At 37.1% G+C, this 14,806-nt stretch overlaps 2 protein-coding genes across 4 annotated transcripts; one reads left to right on the top strand and one right to left on the bottom strand.

Annotated features, from left to right (window-relative positions):
- Window positions 1-1,490: 1,490 nt before the first annotated feature.
- Window positions 1,491-6,079, bottom strand: LOC136249129 (uncharacterized). The gene is made up of 4 exons (XM_066041071.1): window positions 5,637-6,079; window positions 5,196-5,279; window positions 3,493-3,625; window positions 1,491-1,758 (listed from the first exon to the last, which is right to left on the bottom strand). Exons 1-4 carry the CDS (start codon window positions 5,890-5,892, stop codon window positions 1,596-1,598), a joined length of 636 nt encoding a protein of 211 aa, XP_065897143.1. The 5' UTR covers window positions 5,893-6,079; the 3' UTR covers window positions 1,491-1,595.
- LOC136249119 (probable ubiquitin carboxyl-terminal hydrolase MINDY-4) lies at window positions 5,781-14,806 on the top strand. Of its 3 annotated transcripts, none has more exons than XM_066041056.1 (18): window positions 5,783-6,046; window positions 7,298-7,353; window positions 8,147-8,210; window positions 8,407-9,066; window positions 10,602-10,674; window positions 10,802-10,989; window positions 11,204-11,283; window positions 12,062-12,145; window positions 12,228-12,276; window positions 12,330-12,395; window positions 12,601-12,665; window positions 12,937-13,000; window positions 13,068-13,151; window positions 13,203-13,277; window positions 13,796-13,896; window positions 14,333-14,406; window positions 14,465-14,540; window positions 14,600-14,806. In XM_066041056.1, exons 1-18 carry the CDS (start codon window positions 5,990-5,992, stop codon window positions 14,607-14,609), a joined length of 1,926 nt encoding a protein of 641 aa, XP_065897128.1. In that variant the 5' UTR covers window positions 5,783-5,989; the 3' UTR covers window positions 14,610-14,806. The 3 variants fall into 3 exon arrangements, 2 of the variants coding, with proteins under 2 accessions (XP_065897128.1, XP_065897127.1); XM_066041055.1 differs by having other exon boundaries at window positions 5,785-6,046; window positions 14,631-14,806; XR_010698053.1 differs by lacking the exons at window positions 14,333-14,406; window positions 14,465-14,540; window positions 14,600-14,806 and having other exon boundaries at window positions 5,781-6,046; window positions 13,203-13,643.

Raw genomic sequence — 14,806 nt, 5'->3', positions numbered from 1 at the left:
TCTACTGTATTGAGAAATAGTCACTATATACGAGCACTATCATCTATATCATATTTGGAAATTCTAGAATGGAGACAGGCTAAACTATAGTTTCCATCTTTAAAGGATGAACTATAACCCATTTACCAATTCCTAATGAATGCACAGCAAAGTGAAATGTACAAAATAGTCATTCAGCTTCTCAGTTACATTTAAGGCCAATATAATGTCTATCTATTAGATTATGTCATCTGATGACACATTTCACTGTAATTATATGACATGTAAATAATTAATGAACAGAAATTCACACCTTTTCTAATGTGTATATAAGTAGCTATACTGTGGCCTAATTGTAAAAATGCCACACAATGTAACATACACCAGAATGCTCTGCTAGCTGTGTCTTGGAATGCCACTGGCTTGCTGGAACATGAGACTAAAGATAATGGACAGTTGCATGTTCCATACATGTATATAGTGTGCATGTCAGGACATTCCTATAATAATAATAATATAAGGCTGGAGACTGCAATCTGTGTAGTCATTAATAGTTTGCGGTCTCATTGGCAGTAAAAGTAGTGGCCTTTAAGCAGAGTCATGATAGTGGACATGCATATAAGATGCTGGTCAGGCCACTGATAAGGTACAGAGGAGGCCACTACCTTTGCATGCGTAATGTGGAGATGGCTCACTAGTTGAACAAAAGTTTATTATTGCTTATACAAAAAAAATGTGTAAGTATAACATTGTTAATATAACTTAACCATTATAAAAACCAGTGTATGAGTAGGAGGATACCATACAGGGAATTTAGCTTATCATCCATTCATGGTGAATTTTTGTCTTTTTGCCTTTATATAGCCAGATTTAAACACAGAAGTGCTTTAGAATGAAAACAATACCATTTTGCACATTATTGACATACAGCCTCAGTGTAGTTTACTGTTGAGAATAATTTGCCCATAGATAGTACTACAAGCACTGCACATAATTGTGAAAAAACTACATTTTATAGTAGTGATGCGCATATGCACCAATAAGAGATTTTGCTGATTAATATAATCGATTGCTGATCCAATGTTTATGTTTACCAAAATTTCACACGTATTTTGTAAAACTACCATTTTAGTTTTATGAAAACTAGCATAAGCGTCAGTAAAATTAGTCAGCTGAATAATCTGCTAATAATTATACTGATACCAATATTGCAGAAATTTGGCTGATAAACTGATTTCTGATTATTTACCAATTAATCATTGCATCACTAATTATTTACAGAGTATACACAAGAGTTACTATAATACCATTAATAGACCACTCAAACTAGACTAGCTACAATTAGCTACATGTATGAGCCTGTAATATGCAATACAAGAGAGTGTGCGCGTGGTATACAAAATGATACTGCTCATATTTTATGGCTAATCACTTAGTGGTTAAAAAAAGTGTTCAAAAAATTATGTGAGTCCATTATTATAATATTATTATGCATGTTTAAAGCCGACATGTTGGTTAACATAGAGTTTGGTATTCATTTACTTAATATGTATACAACAACAAACACAATTCAAATAAAAACAATTAAACACAGCACACAATAACAGGTAAAAATGTTACAGTATTGCAATACCCAGTTCCTTACGGAGCCACAACAACACAGCCACAGTGACGAAAATAACATTTAATGGTACCATGATATATTCCAAGAGGAGTGGATTTGACTCAGCTGACATAACACTGATGGTTACTGGTGATGAACTAATGTCTGATGTTTTCCTGTCATGACAAGTTTGACAACACCGTAATATGATATAGTTCACATTATTGTACAATACATTGTAGTAACCATAGATACGTATGCATATGTTACTCTATTATGTATATTTGACTTGCTATAAGAAAGATCAGCTAGATAGGTGATGTTTTGCTAATTTGAATGTACATTAGTCACGGCAACTTCCAAGCCAGTAGGGTTTAATGTTTAAGGATATTAAATTAATTTTGTACATCATGGCGGCAACAACAACATGGGACAGTTCCACAGATTTTTAAAAGGTTTTCTAGTTGCAATAGATCTCAGATGCAGCATGACGGGTACAAGTTCTGGTCTCTGACAAAATTTTAATGTTGCAAAGGAAATCTAGATGTCGAATTCGAAAATGGTGCACTACACTCAGGTGCTTCCTATTGAAGACTGACAAGCTGCTATGATATATTTTTACCACTTTTTTTTAAGTTTGCACGGTTACATATATTGCTCACAAAACTTTATATACCTCTCCCAATTGCAATGTACCAAGCACCCCCACCCAGGTGTAATGTCAATGATATATGTGACCGAATTTGACAAAATCAGGCTTCCACACACATCCAGTTTTATGACTTTGAGAGATCAAGGAATATTCCATCAACTTCAAATTTTAACCTGTAGTTTTGTAATGTTATAGAAACATTGTGTGAAAATTTCAGGTCAGCAGCATGCTGGTAGACCATTTGGTCAAAGTCAAGGATGTGTGTCAGCGTTGAAACCGGGTCGGGTCATCCGGGTCACATTTCTCCGGGTCATCCGGGTCTGACCCGGTTTACAATTTATCCGGGTCTGACCCGGATTGGACCACGTGAGAAACGAAATTGTTCGTTTGACGACGCGGAAACTTATAAACGCTATCGCGTAGCTCTTTCGTGAGCCACGCCCACTTATCGCATTACCAACATACGCTCAGCCACGCCCATTTGTTAGTAAGTGTAGTATGTAGCACAAAACTGAGGGTATCTATGGTGAGGGGTAGCTATTGTCAGTATGTGAAGACCTTTTTTTTTTTTTTTTTTGGTCTTCAACCTACAGCTAGGCTGAATTTGCAATATTTACTCAACACGAATCGAACACTCAAAATGTAGACTCGTTCGCTCGCTCGAGACTAGCCGAAACACGTCTCGGCTTTAATTAATCCGGGTCAAATCCGGGTCAGACCTAGTCTCGCGCAGCCAGACCACTATTTCTTCCCACGGCGCTTATCGATTAAAGATTATAAGCGCCTGTCCTATTTCGAGCAGGCGCTTATAATCTCTAATCGATAAGCGCCGTGGGAAGAAATAGTGGTCTGGCTGCGCGAGACTAGGTCAGACCCGGATAGCGGTCATCCGGGCCAGCAGTAGTGACCCGGTTTCAACGTTGATGTGTGTAGAAGCCTGGTTTTGTCAAATTTGGTCACATATATTATACTTTTACATGGTGCACATGGGTGATAACAAATCTCAAAGGGATAGCCTAGAAAACCCTTAAAACCACCCAGCCTGTGTAACTGGCCTGCACAACAAAAAAAGATGAGACTTTGAGTGGCTATAGCTATAATGGAGATTCACCACCGTGGCAAGTTTCATGGCCAGAAATAATGTTTGCATCATATTGATTAAATACCCTGACAATGTTGCAGGCATAATTAATCTGTACCTTAATTGTGATTGGCATAATGAATACATATTTTGTCATAATGAACTTGTAGTACATACCTAGGAGACTTCTTTGGTGAAAATAGTGCTGGGAGAGTATTGCCTGGTATGGCAGAACCAAAGTAGGTACAGAAGATACCACACAGACTGGTCACTACTGCAATAATGACAGTATACGTCAGTCCCAGTATACCTGTTGGGGTGAGAGAACAACTAAGTAATTATATGGAAACAATAATATAATATATCATACTGAGGATTGCACGTGGCTTTAAAACTATATAGAAATTGGACCAGTGATGTCATTGTTCACAACTGATCATGAGTAGATTTCTGGTTGGCACAACAGTGCAGTAAAATTAATTATATGATCAGCTATGAAATTTTCTCCTTGCTTTCTAGAAATTTTGAACCACATAATATTAACTTCTGGTGTTTTCGCAGTTTACTATATAATTATATTATCCTCAATTGACATGCAGTAGTAGCTTCAACATCTTATGTATATAGCTACAAACCTTAACTATAAAAGGAAACACATTCATATGAAAGCCATGCATTGACTTCATGTCTGATGATATAATGATGATTACTCATTATATCATCATAAAAAATAACTTAACAATCACTAAGATTTTCAAAAAGAGATGTATGCACATATAAGGCAAAACAAGCTCTTTTCACCTTATATGGACAGTTGAGCATAAAGAATGTCATGCTACATATAGTGCAAACAAGATTACAAATTGGTTTCAATTATGCTAGCTGTGTGTATATATGGGCTGTACATGCTATTTATTCCATCAAGCTTTATTTTCTAATTTTATGATTTATTCTTTGCACGTATGTGCGTACAAGCATGCACGCACGTACACATGCACACACATACAATCACACATAAAACAAAGCAAACAGAATAGTATTGTTATTATCTGCTTTATTAGTTGGGCACTGGCATCGGAGAGGGTGAACACACTGAGCAGGCTGATGAGATGTATACTACATAGCTAACGCCAGGTACCTATTGATGTTACAGCTATGTGCTTGGGCTGCTTCCCCAATTGATACCAGGCTCCCAGAACCCCATTTAAACAGCTGGGTAGACAGGAGCAATGTGAGTAAACGTTAAGGAAACAAACAACACATAATAACAACTGGGAATAATTGGGCATCAAACCTGAAACCTTTTGATTACCAGGTCGATGCTCTAGCTGCTTGGCAATGCTACTTACACACACACACACACACACACACACACACACACACACACACACACACACACACACACACACACACACACACACACACACACACACACACACACACACACACACACACACACACACACACACACACACACACACACACACACACACACACACACACACACACACACACACACACATCCATCCATATACATTTACAACTCATCAGTACTAAAACAACAGACCTATCTGTTTGTACAAGTCATAAAGCCATAGAACTTTGTTCCCAGGATACTATATATATATATATATATATATACTGTGATTTGAAACCTCATGGCCTTCAACTTTTGTCACAGAATAGTTTTGCGTACTCTATGTGTCATCAAGTACACACAACTCAGGGATACTGTGCCATACAATCCTTTACAGCTTAAAAATAATCTTCAAAACAAAGCCTATGGATTGGGGGTTCAGACCAAGGCTCTATATAATCATCAAGTCTGTAAAAAAGTGCGAGGCAAGGTATCTATATCTAACTGCTAGAAACAAGCTTACCCAGAGTTGTTTCTTCAACCACAAAGTCAGGATCTGTCATATTCCAAACTGTGTAGCGTTTACCTTGAGGAAGAGTCACATTCACTGCAAAATGAAATTTACGCATGTCACAGGCTATACGCCAATCAATGGTCAGTAGCTACATGTACATGTATACATCCAACACATCACTAGCTGTGTACATATTATGTAGCTATGTAACTAGTGGCTACCTTGTAAAGTTAACATATGCATGAATGACTACAACTACTAATCACGTTTGTACTGCAATTTGATCTGACTAGCATTAAATGTCAGCATGACCATCTGTATGGCTAGTACAACAAGCATCATGACAACTAACTTATTGGCGGATATTAATATAGTGTGCAAATAAGAGTACAGTTGTATACTGTATCCATACATCATTCCTAGTAACCGGACGTGTGGGTGTGGCTGTACCTTTTGCAACAACATATTGGGATGGACAAGGTTTCCAATAAAAAGTGGTGCCCACAGCTAGCGCTACTAATGAAAACAAAAGCGCCCACACTACACACTTCTTTAATGGCAGGAATAAGTCCTCTGATTTTGCCAGCTCAGCGTTTTGGTTGTAAAGCGGAATTTCTGCTTCGTCAAGTATTTCCGGTTCGCAAAGGCTGTCATCATCACCATTATCCGGGTTTTCGTGATACTGTAATGGTCCCCTGTAAATCATCTCTCTGAAATAGAACTTGAGCAACTTTGAATATCAATCCGGGGAAATACCCTCCAGTAATTATGTAAATAGTGTAAACATATAGGCTGCAGTATTAATGACGACGGTGGAACAACTGTCTCTGGCTCTAGTCAGGGAATTTCTGAACAGGAAGGTCAGACTGCGTCACATTAGTACTTCTATGTTCTTTACTAAGATGCATAAGTACGATTTTGGTGTGCTTTAATAAGAATTGTACCAGTTGCAGGATTGCAGACCAGTAAACTGCTATTCACTAGCTTGCAGTGTGCACCTATATCAGTGTTAGCCCTTTTCACCCAGTACGGGCTATGTGGGGCATAGGTTTGACATTTTGCAAAAGCAATAGTCCCACTTCTGAGGCATAGAGGTTGTCTAATCCCCTACCAATTCCCCAGTCTGGCGCAGCCTTTTTTAGACGCTTCTAAGTGGGTCTGGTCTGTCTAGCATTAAGGACTTATGCCAACATTATTAAAAACTGGTGTGTCCAATCAAATCACAGTATCGCCAATTAACTACATGGTTGCTGAATGGTGCAAGTATGTAACTAGGACTACAGGGTTGAAATGTAAGCTCCACACAGCCTAAACATCGATCACCCATAGAAAGTTAGTCATTGAAATCACAAGGCATCACTTGTGAAGATTCTCCAATATTTGTGATCTTATTGTGGTTGTCAGTGTGAGCATTCCTAGATGCAAGTTGAATGTCAGACAGAACACTGAGACCTTTTATTTGGGGTGCCTATAGGTGCCTATAAAAGGGTCAGCTGTGCCAGACTAACTATTCCACACCACGGTTGTCAGTTGACTCCTGTCACGTGTACAAGCTTGTGTGGGCTGTACTGTCTGTGCATGAACCTGTCCTTGTAAGTTGTCGTAACTGCACGATTTGATCAATCTGGAGATACACCAGACCCTTTTCCCCATCCTACTCCCCCACACATACACCCACAAATTTATGCACAAAAATGATCTGGTTGTGAGGCTAAATTCTCTACGCCAACACAAACAAATCCCTACTGTCTACCGGTGTCTCACCTGGTGGGGAATGAAATTGATAGGTACATAGTTAGACCACAAATTTAATTATTAGTTTCTCGTCCAAAATACTGATGTGGGTAGGTGGATTATTTTATATGCTAGCTAGATAGTACATAGCTCACCTGACCAAGAATGCACCTTTGCTAGCTTTTTAATCAGCCAACAATAGTACAATCATTGTTAACAGTGATGCAGGTGGGGTTGAGCTAATTATTAAGTGTATGTGGCCTAATGGATGCATTAGGTTCTTATATTTTGGAACCTGTCTTGTCTAAAATGATCTAGATAGAGCCACAGATAGTGTGTGTAATACATTACCATGTAATATCACTATAATTTTATAGGGCCTGAAAGCTACCTTAGCTAGCATGGATGCCGAGTGCCCTAGGACTGCAGAAAGGTAAGATGTTGATAATGTATAGATGTTGAAAGAAGCCGTCTACCTATGTGTATACTATTTGAATACACTTGTATGCTTTTATTTGTTGTGCTTTTCTGTATTGGTTACAATAACTGCCTGCCGTATTTGTATCACTGACGGTACATTACTGCATAGTCTGCATATCCACACTTTTAGTGTAATCCAAAAATACTATTAAAAGTACAAGTTTACTTATTGAGAAGTAGACACTGACAAAATAAACAAGTTTTGTATATCTTGAAAGTTGTTTTAAGTGATTTACAAAGTTTACACATGTGAAAAATAAATAGTTATAGCTAGCTACAGTTAGGCAGTTTCTGTACGTTTACATTACGTGTACAAGTATGTAGTTCAGTTAAAAAAATAGCCCACAAATAAGTGATATGATACTCTATGCATGTTTGTCACATTTTTTGTTATGTTAGTATAACTATCAGACCCATATCACTGACTACATAGTTACAACTTTTAGAAAAACACATGGTAAACAACATATCAAAATCTTGTTTACAAGACAGGTTGATACATTTGAGCACCACAATATTATGAGTAATTTCTCTCCAAGCCACACCTCTCTGTGCATTTAAAACTACACAGAAAAGCATGTAATTTCTTCGTTGTGTCTGACAATGTGTAGTTATTGCATAGGGTATTAGAATATACTGTGCCACACCATACTTTGTGTATAAGCGAAGTTGAAATACATAGGCCATGTAAACTACATGTCAAGTATGCAAAAGCATATACATGTGACCTTTGTTTTGATTTGTAGCATCAGCAGCAGAACAGTACTATGTAAAGAAATACATTTGGAGCATTTAATGAAGAAGAATAAGGTGTGTGCCACCTGTGTATATAGTGTGTAATGAGATGATTTACATTATCGAAAGAAGAACTGATTTCATATTTACAACTTTTTGGGAAGTCCTCAAATTGAATTTCACACTTATACAACTTTTTATATGAAACAGCAGCTCCTTGTAATTAGTGGTATTGAAACAGTGAAATTAATGAACTTTATTGTTTGTTTAGGATCACTCATCTCCCTTCAAAACCATCATTGAGGTGATTGTAAGGTATTTTGTGGAGAGGGGGAAAAATACCACAAGCGAAGTGAATGTAGTTTCAGTTGAGAGATCATCGCTTAATGAAACTCCAACCCAGGAAGAAGAGACCACTATTAAATCTGGTTTAACTACTAATCAGACTTTGGTTGATAATAAACTAATCCACTTAACATCCACCACCACAAGTCACGTACCAAGTTTAGGTGCTGTTTACGATAGCTTGTTACAAGAAGACACTGATAAACCAGTGGCTACTGAATCTATATCTGACCAAACAATACATGATAGTTATCAACCTTTAGAGAAATCTCCAGCAACTAATTCTAGCAAGGCATTAGCTACAACTTCAGCCCGTCATATTAGCAGATCCAGAGATGTGATGGTAACTCATACAGCACAGCCAGTTATTGTTACTGGCAGTAAGAACAAGAAAACTAAACCGTTACGTGTTTCCCACAAGATAAAGGACAGGTATGGAACAACAACTCCACATTCTCCTGTGAAGACAACAACAAGCATTCCAGCAACTAGTGAACCTGTTTTGACATTTGGTGAACAAAATAGGGAGGATGTCGAGTCAGCAGGTGTTCATAGCCACAGTGTAGTAAACACAGTTGTTCAACAAGTGAGGCATGCTGTGTAAACATGTTAGGAGTGCATGTGTGTATCATGGCTGAAAGTGAATAACAAACCTACAAATAGTGCTTTAGACAGTCAATATAGTTGTTTGTAAAATTGTGCATCTTAGTTAGACCACTTCTACTTGACTAGTTATTTCACAGATGAAAATATCAAGAGTATAGGGTTGGTACGTATGTAGCTCAGAAAAAAATCTAAATACAGTTCAAAGGAAGGGGCATGGTCTCCACAAAACAACAGCTCATTTGTAGCCATAGTGTGCTTTTAAGCTAGGGTTCAAGGTGGTAGACAGTATTAGAAGAACATACATACATGTGCATTCGCACGTACACACACATAGACTTGACTTGAATTGAGCAATGACCACCATCTCATGGTGATGTATTTCTGCTTTGTACCAGATGGAATTAATTATCAAATTCAATACACACTACACACACATGTGCCTGCACACACATACACTACACTAAACACACAGTGAGCAAACACAAGTAAATGTAAAATGATTATTCATAATCCCTTGATCATTGCAGAATGCATGCATCCATAACACTGCCATCTGCTCCATAGTAAATATAATACTAGAATTAGGGTGTTTAGCATATAAGAGACTTTAGAAAATTAACCTTCTTATTGATGATTAAGAATAAAACTGATGTAACTAATTGCGCAAATAATTTATCCTTGCCAACAAAGCATTAGTCATGTAGTGGGTAAGTTTGAGGGAAAACTGCTTTGTTAAATCACAATGCTTGAGGTAAAAAGTGTGATAAAAACACTGAAGGAGTATTATATGCTATTTCCCATTGTGCAATGCTAGTTCTATTTTCTTTGCTTTATATGTGTGATCTAGTTTGGGGAGAATTATTGATGTATATACACACATTAGTAGATTGTTAATTTATAAATCCAGTATAGCTTAGCAAGATCAAAGGCTATGAGTTTGAAATTTCACGTGAATGTAGCCAACCATAGTCTTTGACCCATAGCAAGCTAGCTACTGACACCTTTTTTTCATGGCAGTATCTGTAGCACAGGCACATCACCATGGGTGGTGGGTGGGCAATTGCTATTTCAGTAGAAAATGGCTGAGCAGGTCATATGGAGTCTCCAACCTAAATTCTAGGCTCTAAAGACTAGACTACCTATGCCACTCGAAGTAAAAGAAATACGTCTAGGCAACTGTCCAATGCTTCTAGTTGTGTGTTCTAGCTGATCAGTGGCAGTGTATTGGTTAGTGTATTGATGTGGCTATTCATTCATGGTGAAAAGTCAAGTTCAGTGGTATGTGTGTAGATCAAGGATTTAAAAAAAATTGGTCACATATGTATACAGCGCTTGCTATGCACCATCTTACAGCTTTGGACCATGCATTAGTAGACTATAAGTTGACAGAACACTTAGCACCTTATAATCTTTATTGCATTCTTAGACTCTGATGCAAAACTAAACTCTAATGTTTATACAGTGATTAAAACTTATTAAGTACGATGGTGTTATAAACATACACATTTTCTGTAGCGTGCCGGCATGGAATTATCATTGGAAGATGTTGATGATGATGATATTCAGCACCTCTCGACTGTGACCACGGGTATGAACGGGACTACACCATTTCCATTGATAACACCTTTGCATTTCCTGTGTATCATTCTTTTCTATTGTTATCATTGTTTACTTCCTCAATGATGTGCATTTCCAAGATGTTTGCATGTTTACAGCGTCTTTGGGACTTTCACGGGAATTATTGACATCATCAGAAGGAAAGTTGATCTCAAAGGAAACAGTAAAGCAGCTAAGAAAGCTGCTGTTTGGGTCATCAAAGGGGACTTTCAATGACGAATGGATCAGGCAAAACTTTGTCTTTTCTTCAGTACCGGGCTTAGAATATGGTTTAGTCCAGCATAAGGTACGCAATGATATGAAGTGAAACCTGCCTTAATTAGCAGCCACCTTTTATAAAGCCCAACTTAAGTGAAGAACCTATTCTCTAAAAAGTTGGCCAAAGGCGACTGGCTTAGACAGGTTCCACTGCATTATGCATAAATCCATATAAGCATAATATTAGCATAAACATAATTCTAGTATGCGTACTTGATTATGTTTAATTGAAACACTTGTAGGGAGGTCCCTGTGGAGTACTAGCAACAGTACAGGCCTTCGTTCTGAAGCACTTGATGTTTGAAGGAACTACTTCTTCAATGTATGTACCTACCACCTATACATTGTAGGTAGTAAGTACTGTTATTTAGAGCAATTTATTAACACTGCTACTGATTAATAGTAGACAGCTCACAGAAAGGTGATAAACATTCTGTATATATGTATAGCAATACTTAAACTTGGAAACTAAAGTTTTGGAATTTTACATCGATATTCTAAATCAACATAATCCTTATCACACATTCAACTACACCTGTACAATCTGCAAGAATGTAAATACCACAAACACATTTGTAATTTTTCAAAGAAAGGAAATGCAAAGTATACATAAACAAATTTTAAAAGTAGGATGTCTGTTTTCATTGTCCTGTTTACGAATTAATGTCAGAAGACCCAAAAAAACACCTAAATGTTTACCCAATGAGATGACAGCTGAGCATATTACTGGAGCTGAGTTACTATACCTCCAGACTGATTAAGCACCAAATAAAAAATATTTCCTCAACTATAATGCATGAATATAACCCTTGTACATATTCTTATCTATGACAATACAGTCTTACCTAGTAAAGCACCTAATGTGCCAAATTTTCAGTATACTGGTGGACCTTCAGCACACTATTAATCTGTTCATATGCAAATAATGTAGTAATGGTACTCTGCAAACTGTTGTAATTTTGTGTACTGTAAAGCATTGAATAAAGACATAAATTTGTAAATCACAATTTGACTTAAATTTGTTCTGTGTTGCTCTGTGGCTATTTTTCCTGTTGTATAAATTTTAAACAAAAAATTATATGTATACACTGAACTCACAGGGCTGATAAAAATGGTGCACTGATCAATGCTATGGTTGATGTACTGTGGAAGGCTAGATCACATGATTGTGTTAACTTAGCACTGTAAGTGTCTATGAGAATTTGAGACTTTTAATTGTTACTTTTGTAATATTTATGTTCATATTTGTGTTGACACTTCACCTAGACCTGACATCAAAAGTTCATCTGGGCTAACTGGAGATACATTAGATGAGGTGTGTATATATTATTTACCAGTAATACAGTTATGGTGTGTAATTTTATGCAGTTGGTACTTCACGAAAGAAGAAACGTTTCCGAGTTAAAAGGCCTTCTTCAAGCAAGCCTGCCCTTTGTAAGTTTAATGACCGTATAAGTTGCCCTTGACCTTATATCACAATTTTACCTTTATCAATCACCCTTGACACATTAAGATCACAATTAAATGATTATGGTATCAGTAGGTATATGTGATCTATCACTTCCTGTATGTCCGCTTATAGTTACAATTACCAGTGATTATTCATTAACCTTTTCTTTTAGTCATAACTTTGTATTAGTTCACAGGTCATTCTGGCTGTATTCTCCTGCTGACATCAGTGATATTGACAAAGGGAATACGATGGTGAGATTTAGCATGTCTGTGTTGTACCTTCAAATGTAGCTTAACCAGATACTCTGTGTGTAAGTTGATTTACATAACCAGAGGAGGTGGGTGTTCAGTTCTTTGTTTTTTCCTTTCCATATATGTGATTGTCCTTTGTTTATATGGCAGCATTCTCTGAATGCTGGTGGTTTGTTTTGTTTATGTGATTGTCTGACAACATTTAGCCAATGTTGTCAAACAATGAAACCTTAAAACAGACAAGTTGGTCACTGCACACATTCCATCACAGCATTGTTAATGAAATGGATGAACCTACCAACAAACTGATAGGCCACCACAGTTATTGTACACAAGTTAGTGAGTTTGTACACACCTAAGACCTCCCTTTGCCATGATTAATGGTCCCATTATCTCCTACAGGATCTGGTGAATTTGTTTTTGATTGGCAAAGCTGTCTCTAACACTCATGATGGAGTGATCACTCTAGGGACTGGCAACGACAGTGTTAGTATAATTATTATTTGAAATGTTTGTCATGTTTGTTTGTGTATACAGATGCAGCTCAAGGGTTTAGACTGCCAGAGTGAAATTGGCTTTCTTAGCCTATTTGAATACTATAAGAGTTGTACTGTAAGTCCATCCATGCATGTGTAGAGACTATGTTGCACACTTATACGAGTGTACAGTGCTGGACTAGATTAATATTTATCAGGTAGCAAGCCAGAGGGATATAACAACAAATGGGATGAATTTACATTGTTACTTACATATCATCTTCATGTATTCAGCTCAGTGGTACTAGGCCTCCTTCACTTTGTCCTTGCATGCTTTCTTCCAAATGCTCAATATGTATACATATAGCATAGTTTGTAAATGATGTGTTATTTTGTATATACTGCATAGTGACGTTGCTTTAACAAGCATAAGCTCGCCTCCAAATGTATTGACCTTTTTGCGTTTTTGTCATATTAAGAAAATGGTACTAATCACAGTGAGGTTAGTTCAAGTGCATGATTATAAGCTATCCCACCATATTTGTACTTGTGTGGCCAAAAGTTACCCTTGTGGTTTGAAAACCCTGAGCTGTAGTAGATGTGGAATGTCAACCTGTTTCATGTGACTTTGTATGTAATGTTCTATTTTTACAGGTAGGTGTTAACTACAAGCAGCCAAGATACCCAATATGGGTTGTGTGTAGTGAGAGTCACTTTAGTGTTCTTTTTAACTCCAGTAAAGATTTCTTTATCAGGTACAGATCAATGCAAAGTTTAGAATCGATAAAATCAGTAGAGGCTCATAATAATTTTACCATAATCAGAAATTGTTTGTAATGGGCTGTAACCAGCAGATTATTAGCCTATTCTGCTGCATTACTGCTACAAGCAGTTTGAACCCTTGTCTGATTAGCTGCGTGATCTTGACTTGTGCCATGTCACAACCACTTTACAAGAATAATTTGTAGAGCCTTATGATTAGGTATCAGTTAACTGTCAGAGCAAATAATAATTATATTGGATAAGTAATTGGTACAACTCTAATACCAAATTCATACACAAACTCCATGAACTGAGATCCTCATGGCAGGTCTCTATAGCTGTCTATGGCCCCAACACCTCATAACTGTGTGATTGATGTTACTGGTGATATGCTGTATGTTATACATGAATGAATATGACTTGGTACAGGCAACCCGCTCACTTTGACTTGCTGTATTTTAATGGATTGGGTGAACAAGATGAAGAGATAAGATTAACTATTGGTAAATCATTTGCTTGCTATATGTAAGTTTATTCGCACTTTATTATATACACATACAGATACTACTCAGCACTCAGAAATCGTAAATGAAGCTGACGACCTTGTGTCACCATTGGAGCTGTGTATTAGGACCTGGTTAGTGGTTTAGTGCGTACCTCTTTATTTTTCAAACATGTAACAAATATTCTCTGCAGTGCTTACTAAACTTTTAATGATTTTCTGTAGCTGGAAGGATGCATGCATAGATTGGAATGGATCAGAACCTTTGCTGTAATGGTAACTATAGTCGAATTCACTCTTAATTTCTTCTAAGATACTGTATCAAGTAAAACAAGATGATTGGCAGAATTGTATACTCTATATACTTACTGTACACATTTAATAGAGTCTTGCACAGTGAA

The sequence above is a fragment of the Dysidea avara genome, chromosome 3 (assembly GCF_963678975.1).
Source record: "Dysidea avara chromosome 3, odDysAvar1.4, whole genome shotgun sequence".
NCBI classification, from domain to species: Eukaryota; Metazoa; Porifera; class Demospongiae; order Dictyoceratida; family Dysideidae; genus Dysidea; species Dysidea avara.
Note: the sequence above shows the minus strand (reverse complement) of the source record. Positions and strands in the feature narration are given on the sequence as shown.